General features: G+C 37.1%; 1 protein-coding gene across 1 annotated transcript; it reads right to left on the bottom strand.

Moving 5' to 3' along the window:
• Positions 1 to 6848: 6848 nt before the first annotated feature.
• Positions 6849 to 19766, bottom strand: EMC7 (ER membrane protein complex subunit 7). The gene is made up of 5 exons (XM_069858321.1): positions 19511 to 19766; positions 16302 to 16421; positions 14134 to 14272; positions 13524 to 13604; positions 6849 to 11427 (listed from the first exon to the last, which is right to left on the bottom strand). The coding sequence occupies exons 1-5, from the start codon at positions 19744 to 19746 to the stop codon at positions 11275 to 11277; spliced, it is 729 nt and encodes a 242-aa protein (XP_069714422.1). The 5' UTR covers positions 19747 to 19766; the 3' UTR covers positions 6849 to 11274.
• Between the last annotated feature and the right edge of the window lie 182 nt (positions 19767 to 19948).

Raw genomic sequence — 19948 nt, 5'->3', positions numbered from 1 at the left:
CCCACATTAACTAAGACTGTCACTTTGTCATAGAAGGAGATCAGGTTAGTCAGGCAGGACCTGCATTTCCTAAACCCATGCTGACTGAGCCTTATCATCTGGTTATCCTGTAAACGTCACATGATGATCTGCTCCATAATCTTCTCTGGCACTGAGCTCAGGCTAGCAACCGTGTGGTTCCCTGGACCTTCCATTCAGCCCTTCTTGTAGGTGGGTATCACATTTGCTGACCTCCAGTCAATTGAGAGCTCCCCAGCTAGCCACACTGCTGATAAATGATGAAAAGTGGCTTGGGTGAGCACTTCTGCCAGCTTCCTCAGTACCCTCAGGTGGATCCCAACTGGCTCCATAGACTTGTGTGTGTCTAAGTGGTGTAGTAGGTTGCTAATCATTTCCCCTTAGATTATTGAGACTTCATTCTGCTCCCTGTCCCTGTATTCCAGCTCAGGGGACTGGGTACCCAGAGAACAACTGGTCCAAATAGTAAAGACTGAGGCAAAGAAGGCCTTTTCCTCAGCTTTTGTCACTATGTCTCCCCCTGCATCCAATACAAGCTGGAGATTCTCCTTAGCCTTCCTTTTGCTGCTAGTGTATTTATAGAAACATTTTTAATTGTCTTTTACAGTGGTAGCCAAATTAAGTCGGAGTTGGGCCTTGGCCCTTCTAATTTTCTCCCTGTATAACCTTACAACATCCTTGTAGTCCTCCTGAGTTAGCTGCCCCTTCTTCCAAAGGTCATAAACTTTTCCTGAGTTCCAGCCAAAGCCAGTCTTCTTCCTCACTGGCTTATCTTTTGGCACATGGGAATGGCCTGCTCCTATGCCTTTAAGATTTCCCTCTTGAAGAATGTCTAGCCTTCCTGGACTCCCTTCAAGGCTGCCTCCAAAGGGTCAACAGCTTTCCTTAACAGGACGAACTCTGCCCTCTAGAAGTCCAAGGTGGCAGTTCTGCTGACACTCCCCTCACTTCTCTGAGAATTGAGAAGTCTATCATTACATGATTGTTATACCCAAGACTGCCTCCATCATTATGGGAAAGGCTTTGACATAGGCTAGCACAGGGTCTTCAAAAGGCTCTGGATGGCTGATTGATGGCTTTGTACTGCTGCCAGAAACAGGTACAGATGCTAACTTCCATGGAATAATCTTGTTCAGCATACCAAGGAACTCAAGAGACAAAGTTCTAACAAGGAAAGACACATAAAACAGGGCTCAATGAGTATCTTTCTTTCACAAAATGCACAGCACAAATGATTGCTTTGGAAAAACAAACAACAAAACCAAGCCACAGAAATACTTCGGCAAGTTTGAATTGCTTTGCAACCTTGGCTAAATTCACTTCGGTATCTTTGTATATGATCAGTGACAAATAAATATGTTCATAACAGTTTTCACTTGTTCTTGACCTTCTAGGCTGGCACATGAAGTGTTTGTTGTGTCTGACAACACAGAAAGCAGTTATTCACTTCTGAAACACAATGCACATAAGCCTATTTTCAATACAACTCATAAATCTCTTTTTACGCATTCATTATTTGTGAGACTATTGCTCATGAAGAAAGACAGAAACTATACTAAAAGCTCAAAAGGTCTGGTTCAAGAGTTTTTCAAATTTGAAAGTCAAAAGGAAGTTGCGTAAATGAGTGCAATAAAGAGGACAAATTATAAGAGTGACTATGTAGGAATAACACAATAACAGACCAGGATAAAATTAGAGGTTAAGATTAAAAAGATTACCATTAGCAAGGGACATAGACAAGTATTCTGTAAATGCCTTGGAAATAAAAAAGTCAAAACAAAATCCATTATTTAATGAGGGAGGAGGGGAAATGGCACACATTTTATGGCTTTTTCTGTTGCTGACCTCATAAACAGTGATCAGATACTTAATAACAATAATTTCAATGAAGGAGTAGAACTGGAGGCCAGATTAGATGAAAAACATCTCAAAGACACATAAATTGTTCAATATTTTCAAAGTGGCAAGGACATTAAATTCTACAGGCACCTTATGAACTAGCAAAAGTCCTCTATGAACCAATCAAAATTACTTTTTAGAAGTCATGGAGGTCCCAGAGGACATCGATGGGCATAGTAAAGGCATATCTTTTAAGAAGAGGAAAAACTAAGAGAAATAAAGAAGAGTGAGCTACATTTCAAAACTCAAAAAATAGAAGAAAAACCATGGGATGATAAGATGGAGAAAAGCAGCCAGCATAGACTGGCCAAGACAGAAATCAAAGCAGGCTTGTCCCTCCTTTCCCAACCTTTGGTCCTTTATCTAAATATTCGATAGGAAGTTTCACGTATTCCCACAGTCTTGTGATAAGCACCTCATGATAACTTTTAAACAATTCTGAATTGCCCTTCCCCCTGCATCACACAGTAAGTCCTCTGTAGGAAATACTTCACTCTGCAAGGAGTTCTGGGAGAGTTTCTTCGGGTTTCACATCAGAGACAAGAATCTAATCATTCTCCTTTGGTCATTTCAGAAGCAGGCAAGTCTGTGTCTTCCAGTTTTCACTGATCAGGTTAACTAGGGTTCTTATTCATCTGACCCTCACCAGGCTTTTATGTTTACCGTGACTAACCACACAGTCAAACAATAACATGGTACAATGACTACAGCCTGTGATTGGGAAGTTCCAATCAGACATCTGGGAAAGCTTTTTCATCAGGAGTAGCATAGCATATGAACAGCTTCCCCAGACAGATTATGAAACCTCCATGCTTGGAGGTTTACAATACTGACTAGCATGACTGAACTGAACTAGTGCTGATGATAATCCTGCTCAAAGTGAGGTTGACTAGAGACCACCGAAAAAAACAATGCTTCAATCATCAACTATCTGGACTTCAGAGATAATAAACCTTAAAAGTATTTACCATTTCAGGTTTGATCCAGATTGGGCATATCGAAAAATATGATTCAAATTCATAGTCATATCTTGAACACTATTTATCTAGGTATCAGTCAGATTTCAGTATAATTTCTACTAGAAAAAATACATTTAGTAAGATCAGTAAGATGAAAAAATTTTCCATCTCAATGCACCAGTTTTACCTCAAGTATCTGATCAAAACCAAATCACAAATATATTTGATAAGTACCTGCACAAATATTTGATTCAGCAACTTCAGCTGATTATCAACCTAATGATTTTTTACAAGCAATGTGTTGATCTTTGATTTGAATCAAATGGCTATACAGTTTAGTTTAAAACATTGTAGCATAACCTTGTAATATAGGAATCTAAAAATTATTTGGGACAAGCAGCAGCTAGGAGCATTGCCATGACAACCACCTCATTTCTAAAGGGAGATACTGTGACTTCTGTTGCTCTCTAGCAACCTCACAGCTGAAGTAGCATTGCTGAAAAAAAACCAAAAACACACAGAAAAAAAAGAAGGGCTTCATATACAGCAATATACCATCACAAGGAATGCTTGGAAGGATGATAAAAAGAATGCTCCATAACATAAGAAAGGCTTTAAATAAATTAAATTCTCATTTTGATGATGAGCCCAGGAAAAAAAAAAAAAAAAAAACTAACCAAAAATCCAAACCCAGAACACATATATCCCACCACACTAATGCGTGTCTGTGCAGCTGACTGCAGAATCAGTCTCTCCTGGAAGTTATGGTTATCATCAATCTCACTCTCTCATACCAACTACACGACTTAGTTTCTCGATCCTGTTGTTGTTTAAAGAAAATGATAGCAACATGAATAATACACAGCAGGTGTATAGGATGGGAACAGAAAACTTTCTACCAAAACAAGACATTTCACCGCCCACTGTTCTTCCCAGAAGGGAGGTTGAGATCATAGCATAAGAATTAGTCAGATTGCTCAATGACTACTGAAGGGTTTTAAGGAAGTGTATTGATAAGAACCCACTGCCTAAGAACCTATACAGAGTAGAAAACCTGTAATACCTCTTTAACACACTGATTCTGAAACTTAACCTATAGAATTTATAATTAAGGGAAGTTATTTCAGAGTTTGCAGGGTTATAGTTTAAACTCTCATTTATTTACCCTTACTTCAGTTTGGTTAGCTTAATGACCTTTCCTGACTACTGCATTTTAGGCTTTCCTAGTTATGGCATACTTGGGCCACAGATGATGGTAACTCAGAGGAGACTATCTGGAAGTGCTACAGCTGTACAAGGCCATATACACGCAAAAAGTACATTCCTACAGGGTAGGCTAGGAGTTTTTAAATAATCTACTATCTACAGCCATCATGTGGAATAGCCATAATGCTGTGTTCAACAGCTGAGAGCAATACCCCTTGCATTGGCTGCAGAAAGAATACTAAACTGTGCTTCAAAGGCAAGAGTGTAGAGCAGAGCAAGACCTTCAGACCTACATTTTTCCACATGTATTAATATAACCTGTCTGCACTGGTAATTTTGGTCCATATTTTGTTCATAAAGGAGCTAACTGAAGCAAGTAAGAACTACTAAAAAGAGCAAACACAGCAAAGCTCATTTCATAGTCTGGAATTCTGCTGATAAACTGTATTAATATTCTCAGTAACACATGTTGTTTTTGCATAAATACCTGTTTATTCAAATTCCTATCTTGGAACATAAAAAAAATTACTAGGCAGTAGAAGTACATAAACTATAGATAAAGTATTAAAAATACATGAAGAAAGAGTAGGAAATGCAAGTACCATTTAAAGAAAAACTCAACAGTGCTTAAATCAAATTAGAAATTTAAGTCTTTATAGCCATTATCACGTAAGAAAGAAGCACATTAGAGAAAGTGGAAGTTCATCTAGTTAAAAAAGGCTATCAAATTTGAACAACATAAAAAAGATTATAAAGGGCTAACAAAATACTGCAAAGCTATAAAACCACTTAATGAGCCTCAGAGTGCAAGTTTAGTCCATCATATATAAAAGATGGACAAACAGCTACAATCATAGAATCATAGACTGGAAGGGACCTTAAAGATCATATAGTTCCAACCCTGCTGCGATGGGCAGGGACATGTCCCGCTAGATCAGGCTGTCCAATGCATAAAGGAGAGCAGGCAGATGTTTTGTAATACATATTTATTGAAAGAGGCAGAATTCTTCAGGTGTGTTTCTTTACTGTGTGATGGATGTCTTTCAGTGTTAGGTACTAGGATTAAAGTTGACATTTTTCATGAGGAACTACCCAAGCCCTCTGGACATTTTGTTCACTTTTTTTCCCCACATGAAGGAAAAACTGTAAACAGTGTGTTGTGTTAAACTCTTGTATTTTCAATAAACTGTGCCTGACTGTACAACCTTTAGTTTAACTGCACCTGCCTCAGGGTACACTCAAAGGGCTTAAAAAAAAATGTCTACAATAAAATAATCCTCAAACATATCACAAGAAAGCACAGCAATTTGATCAGATCTTTCCAGGACAAATGACCACTCCATCATTAGCTAGCTACCTGGTGAGAGAAATAATTGCTTGCTACCACTGAAAGCACAAGTGATGCCTACTATTATTTTTGCTAGCACCACCTGAATAGATTTTGCTACTGTGATTTCAACAAGACCCTTGTAGTCTTCTTAAAAACAAAGGGAAAACAGAAGTGGAAAAAACTCTGTGTAAATATGATGCGAACAGAATTAGCAGGAAAGCGAACCAAAACAAAGAGTATCAACATTACAATTCAAATGAAAAAATGAGAGGGTTATAAAATACAGTTTCTCAAGATGTGCCTATCAACTATCTATAGATTCACATGCCTACCATGTGAGGGACCATTGCAAAGCTATAGGTAGAAGTATGATTTTTATGAAAGGACCACCTGGATCCTTTAATCACATACCCAGTAAGAACATCATGCTTTAATACTCATCACTTCTGGTAAATATCAGGATGGATGCTACGCATATTCCACTATGGGCCTGCCTTTTAGTAACTACTCCACCTCTCGTCTGAGCTCCAGCAATTTGTAAGAAATAGTAATAAGCTGTAAAATTAAGAGCTCATTAGGAGGCTTAATCTTTATCTCCTATTTCTTTAGATACTTTTTCCCCTCAGAGTGTTCTCTACCACAGTAAAGAAATTAAATCTTTATTAACAGAGCTTACATGTTTCCCATCTGCCAAGATGAAGCAGTATAAACCACATCTACAGATGGCTGAGAAAATGAACTGGTAGAAGAAACACTCCTCCTCATTCTCAAAAATTAGTTCAAAGTTTTATTCTGTTCTTACCCAAGGAATGGGAAGTATTATTCTGAGTATATTATTGGATTCTCCTTGCATTTGCGTGGTGAGTTGCAGCCCAGTGCCCTGCACACCAGACTATGAACTTGAGTTTCTTATTTGCCATTCTGAAACACAAAAGAAAATGCTACAGCTGTGCATACGAGACAGTAAGTGTGTATCAGATCCTAAAAGAATCCAGAGCTTCTGAAAAGAACATTGTAATATTTCAAATAGAAAATACTCATTTAAAAACATTTTTACTTTTTCATCTTGCTCTCTTTAGAAATTAGTTTCACTTTACTTGATGTTTGTATTGAGCTTCAAAGAATCAGTTCAAAATGCACTGTTGGACAAAAAATGCCACGAAAGATTTTCCTCTTCTTGTACGTGCACTACCATTTGCCCTTGACTGAATGACAGCCTTTAATTAATTTTTATTTCTATCAGCCATGCAGAACCAAATACATAATAAAAATGAGCTCAACTATAATCTGTTTTTGTGCATCATCAATAAAAGAACTTGCACAGAAAATTATATTGTCATTAAATCTCCATAAACTTATTAGAAACAAAGTATTATACAAGGGTGACTGCCAGCACAAATTGAAGGAATAGCCTTGTAATTTCAAAAATAGACAAGTTTTCCTGAAGAATCACTATTTATTACATCAGAGGATTCACAATCTTATATGGATTTTGAAATAACAGAAATAATAATTAAAAAAAAAATCAATCTACTTGTGACCTCAAGAAGCTTTCACAAACTTCACCTGCAAAGAGATTAAAACTCAACAGTCTCCCCACAGACAATTTTGTGACTAGAAGTTCCACGAATGTTGTATTATTTTACGGTCTGAATCATTAGATTTTACACACTGTATGAAGTTCAAAATAGTAATTACAATATAAGGTCCTGTCCTTATAGACACTGAAATGATGAAAGCAGCAAGATTTTTATTTTTATTTTTTGACAATTGATACTGCTTGCTTTTTGGCACTTAAAAGTGCAAGAACATGTTTTGTATTTAGTCAGTCCATTGGCAGACTATCAGAGAGCGAAGCCTGCGCTAATAGCGGTGGAAAGGTGGGCTGCTTGGTGGCTAGATTATACCAATTAAGGAAGAGCCTTAGATTTTTAGGTAGCAACCAAGGAAATGACTGATAAGCTTGATCTCTTGGATGGTATAATGATCTTGCCTAGCTGACAAGAGACATGTGATCACTGCTCTTCCTTCACTCACATGGGTAATAGGCAAATATACAAGTCATAGAACCATAGAATCATTAGGGTGGAAAAGACCTTTGAGATCATCAATTCCAACTGTATCTGTCTACTACTAAATCATGTCCACAAGCACCTCATCCACCTGCTTTTTAAACACTTACAGGGATGGTGACTTAACCACCTGCCTGGGCAGCCTGTTCCAGTGCTTGATAACCCTTTCTGTTAAGAAATTTTCACTAATGTCCAATTTAACTTCCCCCAGCACAGCTTGATGCCATTTCCTCTTATCCTATCACCTATCACTTGGGAGAAGAGGCCAACACCCAATTCTCTGCAACCTCCTTTCAGGTAGTTGTAGAGAGCAATAAGGTCCCCTCAGCCGCCTCTTCTCCAGGCTAAACGACCCCACCTCCGTCAGCCGCTCCTCTTAAGGCGTTTTCCAGCCCCTTCACCAGCTTTGTCGCTCTTCTCTGGACACACTCCAGGACCTCAACGTCCTTCTCATAGTGAGGGGCCCAAGACTGAACACAGTATTCCAGGTGTGGCCTCACCAGTGCTGAGTACAGGGGGAGAATCACTTCCCTTGTACTCTGCACTGTACTCTCTCTGCTCTCCTAAAAACTGTGACTACTGTTATGAATGACAGACATAAATGAGTCACAAAGTGGCCAGGCATGTTCACTTGCTAGCAATAATTATCATCATTTGTCTGTATATGCTAGCTCTACTGCCAATGTTACAATTGCCTAGAAGAGAATGCCTATAGATACAGAACAGCACAAAAACAATTTTCATCTATGATTTTTTTCAAAGTTTTTTTTTTCCAAATCTTAATATTTGGATCAAATCTGTCATGGCAGCAACCTTTAAAATTTCTTCAGTTTTCTTCATGTTCTTACAGTACCTTGGGGAGTCTTGCTCCAAATTTTTCTCCTTTCAATAATCTATAATTTCAGGTATATTGCTAAATAAAACACTGCCAGAGAACATACCAAGACATGGGAATCTGCCAATTCATACTACTAAGCTTCTGCAAAAGCCATCAATATACTTTCAAATATATCAAATAACAACAGTCCCTCCACTCCCAGTAATTTCTGGATATGGTAGGAAAGTTAGCACAGGAAAGCAACTCCTGACACACAGCATCTATGCACTCTGTTTTGGAAAGTGCAGCAAGCACAGAAGTCCCAGGCAAGCTGACCTGTGCCAGTTACCTGTTTAGTAACTAGCCTTTGGAGACAGGCATCTTCCCAATGCTCTGTGCACCACAGGTGCATCGCATGCTTTTCCTGCTCAAGAACATGCAAAAAGTGCATATGTACGTTTTTCATCTTTCAATATACTTTCTCCAGTAAATGGGTTTTTCCATTGATTTGAAGTTCAAAATTTTAAATTCTTTCTGTATTTCTTAGCCCATCAACAGTACACGTAAAGATTTCTATTCTCCTTCAGTTCATTAAATAAGCATAATACATAGCCATATATATCCACATTTCGTTCTGATACATCAGAACCGAAAACAGGCATTGCCACTAAGGATTTACTCTTATTTATATTTCATAGTGGTTATTTTCCTAAAAGAAATAAGTTTCAAATGAAACAAAAAATCATAGGGACACAAATTCACTATTTACCAACTATCAATAGCAGAAAGATTAAGGTCAGACAAGATGTCCTAAAAATGAAAGTTAAAACCTTTTAGTACATTAAGGTACTGCAATCACTGTTAGCCTGAAAAAAACCAGTCCTTTTATCAAACTGTAAACCAAACTGTGCCCTCTTTGAGCTATTGCTCACACAAGCGTTATGCAATTAAAGGTCCATTAACACCCAAGTGGAGATGTTTAAATGGATCTTGGTAATTTAATACACTTTTCACTAAATTGCCTAGCTACCTTTGGAAATCTTGATGTGTGGTTACTTAAAAGTGTTGCTTCAATAAATATGTACAAAGAACTACATATAAATGCTTAACAAAGGTGTTCTTTTAAGTAGATTATTTACTGGATTTTCTTCAGTGAGCTCATAGCCATACTATTTGAGTAGCTGGTATTCATTATTACATTTATCATTATAATTAGTTTTGTTAGAAAAGCTTCTCATACTTCATACACAAGAAATTGAAATAAATCATGAACTATTTGCAGAGCACAACAGTTGCATCAGAGCCCAAGCATTTGACTCTAGAGTTTTAAGTCCTCTACACAAATCTAATCTTAACCACAAGCCAGCCTTTCTCTGTGAAGCAATACACACCCCATTTACAAAGCCATTATCATTCCATTTCATCAAAAAGATACAGAGCACCAATAAATAGTTTGTTTAAAACAGGGAGATAACTTTACACTGAATTTCTTCTTTACATGTTAAGAATGGAAGTGCTTTGATGAAGCAATCGATAAAATTACTTCAGTGTTCTGAACACTCTCCAGGCTATCTTAACTACTAGTTGAAACATACTTCAGTAAAATACGTCTCCTTTCCCTTCTACACAGCCTGTTACAAACTTGGAGTTGTCCACTCATTCAGGACGCAGCTAAGTGAGCTCTTGGGCTACAAATCCTTAAGATGCAGTGAGCTGATGTATTACTCATGCCCAGTGACAGACAGAGAAAAGAGTTCCTGCTTCTGATTGCATGCCTCTGGTACTTGCTTTCTTCTGGCTCTGGTATTTCTTTGATCTTTCTGTGAACTGATTTAACTCCCCAAAACGTAACAAAAATACAGCAAAAAGATGAACCAGTTTCTCTTGTGAAGCCAATGAACTGCAAAGCCTGAGGAATACCATAACATGTAGGCAGAAGGCAGGATTACCCAGTCCAAGTAAATTCTGCACATCTTTGATTTCTGTTCTGAGGTATCAGCTGCTTCACTAAAAGGCAGCTATTTTTGGATGGAAACGGAGACAGATCTAACACAAGAAGAAAGATTACAAAATATCTGTAAATAAGGACAAAGAAATACAGCAAACACTTACCTTCTGCAGGAAGACAACTTTGCGTTATACTAGTTAACCGCAATAGGAAAGCTATCAAATAAGCTTTGCCTAGTGGCATTTATGATAGCCCATGACCACATTACAACTTTAGGTCTGATTAGAACCACTTGACAAACAGATTCTAGCTCTAAATTAATTTTTAAAAATAAATAAGTAAATTTAATAAAACAACATCACACCAACAAAACACCCAAAGTTGGTACCATCGTAACTAGCATTAATTCAGCAGCAGACCAATACACTTGTACAAATCACTTGATCACGCTTACCAGGTCTGAAAAGGAGAATAACAACATACACGATTGAGGGAGTATCTTTAAGTAGCAAGATTTTGGGCTTGGACTGTTCAGATAACAGGTTTCTAGGGGTGGGGGAGAGTTTCCTGTTCAGAAAAGCAGGGGAACAGTATACTGCATCTGAACCTGATGCACAAAGAAATTGCCTTGAACATCTGTCCTAAGAGAAACAGAAGTGTTGATATTTCATATGCTCCTTCCAAAGTTTTATTAGGATCCTTACAATTCTTTTAATGGTCTGAATTTCCTCCTTTATGTTTAGTACATCTTACAATTTATAGTAATTCTCTACAGAATACAGTTAATTCAGTATTATTAACAACTTTATACAGATATAGTATTGAAGCCATGTCCTCTGTTGCTTACTGTCAAGTACAAAACAGCTTATATAGACTAAAAAAAGCTACACAGCACAGTTGTAGGATACTGTATTTTGTGCCTCACTTAAAGATTACAGTAGTGGCTTTTTGATCTTTCAAGACAAATAAATATGATACCACGTAACAAATAGTTGTGCAAACTCAGGTTTAGGAGGAAGACTTAACTACCTCCTTTTTCCAGAACTATTCTTGCCTGCTTTACTGCTGCTACTACCAGACTTGCTGGAAGATTTTGAAGAGAAAAGTCTTGTCATGAATTCAGAGACATCCGGCAGCTCATGGTTAGAATTCAGCATGTTCATTGATTGCTCCATTTCCTGCATGGAAAGATTAGATAATATTAATAGCTTGTAACAATTCAGGCTGGTTTTAAGGAATCGATTGAAAGATCATATCATGACGACGTCAAATTTTCCCAAATATTGTTTTAAAATTTCTAGACCTCCAGGGTACACATTACTACGTATTTTTATGCAACCACAGCCAAATGCCCAGCTACACACAGAAACATAAAACCCCAAAACTAAAAGCACTGGTGTACGGAAAAAGGTAACCATGTCTTAAGCAGTCTTACAGGGCAACCACTTGATTGAAAAAAAAAAAAAAATCTAAAAGAAAATAATGCCATTACTTTCCTCCATTTTAAAATTTAAACTTTTTTTAGATTTTCAGATCTGTGTTCTCATATTTCACATACTTTTGTGTTTTCAAATTAATATTATACTAAATCTAAAACATTTCTGAAGCTGTTTGAAGGGGGGTTAGATATTTTTATTGCCTTACTTCATAACATCAAGCTATTAAGAGTACAGCAGCTAAGTTTTCTTTGTTCCATGAAAGGAAGGGTTTTAATATGAAAACATATATCCATGTAAGCTTAATGTAACTTTAGAGTTCAGCATATCGGATCTATGAGACTAATTAGTACAGTTTAAACAAACCAAACAAACCCTGAAGTACTTTTAATGCATAGAACAGCTGAACTGCACATGCACAAGGTGATAATGCTTATAGTAATTGCCAATTTAATGTGGGATTGTCACTGTGCTCTTCCAGTTATCATTCAGAATAATATAGCTTTAACTGTTTTCAGGGTACAAACAAAGCAAAAGCTGTTACAACAGCCTTTTTTAATCTTGTATTTATACTACATCTATATTTAATGCCTCTATGACAATCAGTTACTAAATTATTAACTTTCTACATAAACTAGTACTGTGCTGACTCCATAAGAAAAAAATAAGCTAACTTGAAAAATGTAATACAAGCTCCATACCCTCCACAAGCCAACTGAAGTTGGATACAACCTTAAGAATTTAATATATGGTCATCTAGAGAATGTTATTACAATTGAGTCCTTAAAAACTACCTTCTCCTATTCTTCAAAGATAATTTAAATTACAAGCAAGATTCCTTCAACTTTATCCTTAACAAATCATACCTGTCAGTTAGCAACCATCAGAAGTTATGACAGTTCACTATCAGAATAGCCTGTCTGTAAGCACTGTCAGATCAGTGAAAAAAGCAAGGAATAAGCAATTTTTTAAAAAAAAATCCTAAAAAAAAAACTTTGGCTTGAAGAACATGCCACACATATCTACCATATATCTTCATGTGCTGATTTTAATCAAAATTAAAGGCAAAAGAGCAGTATGTAGCTCTGATGTGCTTTTTGTAGCTATTACTATTTTTTTTTTTTCAAAAAAAGCAACCCTCAGATGCCTATAAAATACTACTGAAGACAGTGGTCACTTAGAGGAAAAGGAACTTAAATTAACCAAACCCTCAAAAAGCAGCCACCCAAGACAGACAAGAAATACTTCTAAAAATAAGAAAAGATATAGCAAACACCTTGAATCTCCATTTTGTCCTAGCCTTCTGCTATTCGCCATTTCGCATGATGGAAGGACAATAAATCAGATAATTTAATGACTACATCATGACTGAATATCAAATACACTACTGCGACATCTGGATTTAAGTCTTGCAAACTATGTGGTTTAGGTTGATGGATAAGAGAAATCCACATCATACTCTTCTTAGTACACTTGAAATTTATTAAATTATCTTTAAATTGAAATACTATATTTAAACACAGTGTAGAAACACAGTGGCAATTTATAGAAAAAAATAGCATATGAAAAATTATATTTACTGCTCTAAAGAAATTCTGGAAAACACCACTCATACTGTGATATTTTCAAAGATGTGCTAAACAATTTGACTCTGTTGTTTTGTTTAAGAGCAAATTCAAGACTTAGAATTCATTGTTAGAACAGTAACGCTGTATTAACTGAATAAATAATGCTCATTAAGATTTCTTTAAAAGTCTAATTTTATTTTTATTACTTTACTGTACCTTAAAATCACATTATCTTTGTTCTCTGTGTCTGCATCAACTGAACGTACTTACCCGTCTCATATCAGGATCACTGGTGTTGACAACTTTAGGCAAAAGCACAAATATTAATAACGGAAGAACCATCATCATCACCTACACAGAAAACAGCAAATATTTTAAATTTAGCTTATTTGTTGCTCCAGATGTTTTTAGACACACTGACATAAAGCTTTCTAGCTAAACAGTCAAATTCTAGAACTACTGCATTCTGAGTCAGAAACAGTAATCCACTTGTCAGGAAAGAAACTTTATAACGGAAGATTATCTTTTATATAACAGATCTTAAAGTTGGACCACTGAAGTAAATGTATGTTATCTCCTTCAATGTTATAATTACAATCCTGCAACATGTTGATCTCCACATCACTAGAAGATCGTGTTGTCAAAGGAATCAAACTATGGGCTATTTTCAACAGACATGTACTTGTAACAGAGTGAGTACACAGAGGAGGAAAGGTCACAGAAAATCTTTCACTTGTAAAAACTGAAGAAGTAAAACAATCATCTCAGAAGAGCAACATGTACATATCTTTTCTCTATTATTTTATTCTCTGTACTCTGAAGAACAGCTCTATTTGGATCTTTAGCACACTTCTAACTTCTATGTGTGGCTTGTGCATACCATAGGGTTCATGAGGAAATCCGTCCATCCCCAAGATTCTCTCTTTATGAAGTATGAAGGAGGTCCAGAAGACTTCATCTGGAGTGGGTATGGGAGCCTGACAACTTCAGATGTTTTGATGTAATTCACATATCTTGCTCTAAGGGGCAAAATGTAAATAAAAATATAAATACAATCTTAAACAAACACGATTATTTAAAACTCCAAACAAAGTTTTATTCATAGATTACAAACAAAACTATCTGAGAGGCAGTGTCAGTTAGACTTCACTCTTCAGAAGTATATTTCTCTCAGCACCATACTTTATGGAATCAAATGATACTTCACCTTTTTTCCAGGCTAGCTATTAGATTAAGCAGGCAAAAAAACTTGATATGGAAAACAGGCCTGCAGATGAGGAACATAACTATTTGACCAGATGTGAGTTCTGCACAACATTTTTTCTTACCTTGGTAATGAGAAAGAAAAGCTATAATGTTTAAAGGGAACACACAGCTTTGAACAGTGTAGTGTTGCTTAAACAGTCTGCTCAGGGCAACAATTATTTATATATGAAGTTAATACTATCTTGTAATTGCATTACTTGGCATTTATCAACACTAGATCTCGGTCTCTATTACTTTCTAATGCCTTTCCACGGTTCTTCACTAGTATTCTTCACTTGGGGCTAGTATTTAGATAGTTATTTGATACTATCATCTAACTTTGTCACTCTTCACCTATTTTCCATAATTTGTTAATATTTACCCACCTCATGCAACTCTAAGGATGATTCTGCCGATGGCAAGAGAAATCATTTATTCCTTCTGAATTTTTCACCAAATATTAATCCACAAAATGTATTTCCCTCCGACATTATAATACATATATTCTTTAAAAGCTTTTGAGATTTCCAAATAGATTTTGCCAAACATATTCATTATCCACATCCCGTTTTCTCTTTCTAAGAATTCCAGGGTTTTTTTAAGGCAGAACTTCCCTTAGAAAAGCCCAGTTGACATTTTCCTTGTGTATCACATTTTTTCATGCATCTCTCAACTGTATTCCCTATTAGCTTCCACTTGTTTGACTGGGATATGTGTTGAGCCTCCTGGTACTTTACTCTGCAGACATATCCTAGCAATTTACTTAACATCAAATTTATTACCTCTAGTCCTCAGATACCAAACCAGTGCTAAGAAAGAGGTTATACACAACACTGTGTCTATGTCACAGAGTTCCTTGAATATTTATGAAATATTAATTGTTGCCACTGAGATACTGCCTAACAAAGTATAAATATATAAGAAAATTTGGAAAAAATCCAAACACAAATTGTGCAATTATTATTATAAACAGACTGTATGCACTGTTTTCAGTTTGAGATTTCAATTTTTAATGTCTCCTAAAAACACTGCTGGAGTGTTTATACTGATATTTGTATTCCTAAAATGTAACAGCATTTTTTATAAATTACAGTGAAAGCCAAACTTGAAGTTAAGATATTAGACGTGTGCCTGTACAAAGAAAAATGAACCACAAACTTGTTCATTTAAATGAAAATCATCTTATTAGATAGGATAATGACTTTTCTGTACTACTTACTGAATAGCGTGCAGTTATAGATGTACAGTTACAGGTGTTAAGGATAACTTATCTGGCTGGAGCGTTAAAAAAAGTTAATGATGCTACAGAAATACTGTAGACTGGCAACTACCAGCATTCGCCAGTAACTGTAAGGAGTACCTTACAGAGGTGTAAGAGAAATATTTTAGAATTTAGAATTAGAATGAATGAGAATTTCATTGTGCCAAGTCTTGACAGAACATATACTAAAAAAGAAAGGAAAAAGGGAAGAAGAAAAAAAGTATTGGCAAAAGTTAAAGCAGTTAACTGATTTATGTCTAGATTTTATTTCAGAATAGCTGCATAAGAAAATAACAAAAGTAAACAAATATAAGGACTCTCTTTCTCCATCTCTTTCTTATTTAAGGCCATAAATATGAAAGGAAGAAAGAAACCAGACTTTAGATTTTAAGAAATGTGCTCCTAAAAGCTATGTTAAAAGAAGCCAAAACATAAGGTCTGAAATGGAGCATCAGATCTACAGTACTGCCTACATTACTACTCATACTGTGCGGTCAGGCATACTTAATAGATTAATACAGAGCAAATCAGGGAAAGCTCACCTCATTTTGCCTTTTGAAGTTATGTCAACTCGCACGGGCTCAAATTTATGAGCAGGGGATATAACTTCCACTACATAAGATCCTGATGGTACATCATGAACCACAAAACTTCCATCTGTCCTGAAAAAACAATAAGTTCCACTACATTTCAATACTCTCCAGTACACAAGAGAGGGAGTTTTATTCTTTTTTAAAGAAGAAACTGTTAGTAGTATCATTTTTTATTATAAATCTTCATATAACACCGATGACCAAAAGGAAAACTTAATCACTCAGCGCTCGTAACACCAAGCCCCTTACAGTCATAAGCGTGTGCCACAGCAGCAGCAGAAAGATTTTCTCATACCCTCCAAGCTATTGTCTGGATGAAGGAATAATTTAATTGCCCAAGTAAGATTTGAAATGGTTAGATTCCATGTATTCAAATAATGGCAGAATTGACTTACACCTTCCTTCTTCCTCTCAAAACACACACAATGAAGTTTACTTTGCTTCAGTGTTTCTGCTGGAAGCAAAAAACCACAAAAATTGACTTCCACTGTCATATGGGTACATATTATAGATGACTTGCAAAGCACAAAAATTGCAGTTGGTGCCTTTATAGCAAAACAGAGGTTCTTACTTTTAATTGCTCCCTTCAGTACTAGCCCATGCTGGAAAGCTATGTCACAATAATAAGGAAACTAAGAGTTCTGAACTTATAAAGAGAAGGGATTTTTAGACAGACTGTTTTTATTTTAAAAGATGAAACTTCAATATTTACTGAAAATATTACTCAGAGAATACTTGAGAGCTTCAGCACCAGTTGCCATTAAATTAACGTACAGAAGTTTGTAGTTTGCCTCAAACAGGCATCCAGACATTTCTAGGAAGAAAAACATAGTGTTCTCTATCCTTTTAAAACTAATATAAAAGGTAACACTTCTAAAAATAAGACTCTAAAGTTAAAACAAAAAAAAGTTATTTAAAGGGTCAAAAAAAAAAGTAATAAATCCCTGATCATTACAAACTTGCATCACGAAAACAAATAATTGAACTCTCTTAAAAGTGAACCCTCAAAAAGAATTTTGTCCTTACATCCTTCACACAAGTTCTCTCTTTCAAATACATACTTACACTTAAGGACCTTTCCACCATGAAGACAGAAGAACTGAAACAGTACCGTGTAGGTGGGTTTCACTAATACTTTATGTGATGATCTGAAACCCTTAGAATGCTTACACTATCCTACATTGCAAGTGCTTTAGAGATGTTTCCCTAGGAATTTCCTTTTAATTTTTCATTCTTTGCAGTATTGTTTTGATAAAATTCAACTACAGGGTTTTTTTAAAAAGTTTTCTTTATATGACAAGTAAGCAAAGCTAATTCTCACTTTGTATACTGCCTTTTTAGAAGAAAGAAGTTATTTTTTATTGCAGTGGGGAGACCAGATTTATACAAATGCTTGTACTAGAGAATTACTCTTGGAATAATCAAATAGCAACTTTGCTATGTGATGTGATATCCACATAACATATAATCAAAGCGTGCCTAAGAGATGGTGACAAATATATCTTGTGATATACCAAAAACATTTACATCTGCCACTGAGAGTGAAGGATCTTTCTACTGAACTTGAAATACCAATGTTATTTAAGAAAACTGTTCTTCTAATGCTGTTCCTGTGTGAAAGTGTACTGCCATCCAGTACTGTGCTCACTAAAAATGACAGAAAAAATTCCAACTAACATTAAAGCATTTTTGCTAAGATGTACCCTGCTTATGGTAGCATAACATCTACAAACAAGCTTATTAAAATTAATAACATATAGTATTACTTGTCTGACTTTAAATTATATCAATCTGATAAATGTAATCAAAAGAGCTTGATATCTAGATTATGCTGTCCTAAATAGCTAAGACCATTTCCTCCTATCTCAGAAAACTTGAGTTCCTAGCCAGCATTTAGAAACTTAACAACTCCATAGTATCTATTAAATTAGCTCCTACATCCCACATTGAGATCCCACTACTTGGTGGTACTGGCTTACCAGGTGCTACACTAACAAGTTTCTGCTGGTTTTGCAGTGTAAAATCTCATGTTAACCTATTAACAGTTCCCAGAGTCAAAGTACTGTTTAACTTTTAGTGAAAAGGGAATAATTAAAAATTATTGGTATTTATGAGATTATGTATCTTAATTCCATATAAACTTTCTCATTTAAATGTGTAATTATAAAAGCAATGTACTACACTGCACTAAAAATTATAAAAAGGATTTCAGAATTGCCTTCTACTCTTGAAACTATGAGATTAGTGCAATTCTCAATGGTGAGAACATTTGCTACGTCTTAATATTTCTAGGTCCTTTTCTAGTCTGAATATACTCACTACTGCTTGAGACTGAACCAGCTAAAACAATGCTTTACAGCTTCCACGTTTGCACTATCTTGTACGAAGGGATAATGCCAGATCTCTTGAAATGGCTTTCACTGGTACAATGAAAAAGTTTTTCCCAGGCACTGTAACAGATGACCACAACTGTAACAGGTAACACAACTGGAACTTTTTCCTGCAAACTTTTCTCCAGAATAAGTAAATTCTTACTGAAGGAGAGCATCTTAGAAAAGAAGTGGTAGCATTTGCACTCACAAAAGCCAAGAACATTGTGCTCCAAAACTTAATGCAAATGTGTTTGTTTTTTTAAAATTAAAACTCAGTTCCAATTTTTGATCACTAAAAACCCAACAGCTTTTTGTCACTGACACAGTTATGTCGGCAGGAGGCTAAGGACAGCACCCAAAGCACTGCAGGTTTCCGCTGTAGGCCTGGCGCTTGCCATGCCTGACAAGGTGAGAAGCCAGCAGGCCGGATGCGAATCGCTTGTCATAGAATCATAGAACAGTCTGGGTTAGAAGGGGATCTTAAAAGATCATCCAGTTCCAAACCCCCGTGGGATGGGCAGGGACACGTCCCACTAGCTCAGGCTGCCCAAGGCCCCATCCAACCTGGCCTTGAACACCTCCAGGGATGGGGCAGCGACAACTTCCCTGAGCAACCTGTTCCAGTGCCTCACCACCTTCAGGGTGAAGAAATTCTTCCTATGTCTAGCCTAAATCAGCCATTCTTCCGTTTATAACCATTCCCCCTCGTCCTATTACTACAAGCCTTTGTGAACAGTCACCCCCCAGCTTTCAGAGGCTCAGCGGCCAGGGCCGCCCCCCGCTCACTTGAGGAAGCCGACGTGCTCCTCCCCGTCCACCAGCACCCGGGCCCCCGCGATCCACTCCTGCGGCTTCACCCCGGGCACCACGGCCCGGCCTTCGATCTTAAACCGCTCCCCCGGTCCCGCGCCGCCCGGCGACTCCGCTGTCCCGACTGCTTCCGAGCCACAGGCAACATCGGGCAGCAGCGAGGCCAAAAGGCAGAGCAGCACCAGGACCAGGGCCCCGCCGCGAGCCGCCATGGCGACACCCCCACCTTCCCGGGGCGGGGCGGCCGCCTCTGCGCGTGCGCCGAGCGCAAGGAGCCGCGGCGAAGGGCCCTGCGCATGCGCACCAGGCGCGCGGGGTGGTGGGGCTGGGGGTGTGTTTGGATGCCGTACGCATGCGCTTTGCGTCTTTCGCCTTGTCGCTTCTGGTGCTCCTGGGTGCTAAAAGCATCTGGCG

Source organism: Phaenicophaeus curvirostris, chromosome 5, assembly GCF_032191515.1.
Source record: "Phaenicophaeus curvirostris isolate KB17595 chromosome 5, BPBGC_Pcur_1.0, whole genome shotgun sequence".
Classification (NCBI taxonomy): Eukaryota; Metazoa; Chordata; class Aves; order Cuculiformes; family Cuculidae; genus Phaenicophaeus; species Phaenicophaeus curvirostris.
Note: the sequence above shows the minus strand (reverse complement) of the source record. Positions and strands in the feature narration are given on the sequence as shown.

What these genes read in the sequence shown, in the direction of transcription:
- EMC7 (XM_069858321.1), bottom strand. Translation starts at nt 19,746, where the DNA reads ATGGCGGCTCGCGGCGGGGCCCTGGTCCTGGTGCTGCTCTGCCTTTTG. An exon ending in ATTTCCTCATGAACCCTATG is followed by an intron (nt 13,605 to 14,133) that starts GTATGCACAAGC and finishes TTTTCTGTGTAG; the next exon opens with GTGATGATGATGGTTCTTCC. An exon ending in GTGATCCTGATATGAGACGG is followed by an intron (nt 11,428 to 13,523) that starts GTAAGTACGTTC and finishes CTTTCCATGCAG; the next exon opens with GAAATGGAGCAATCAATGAA.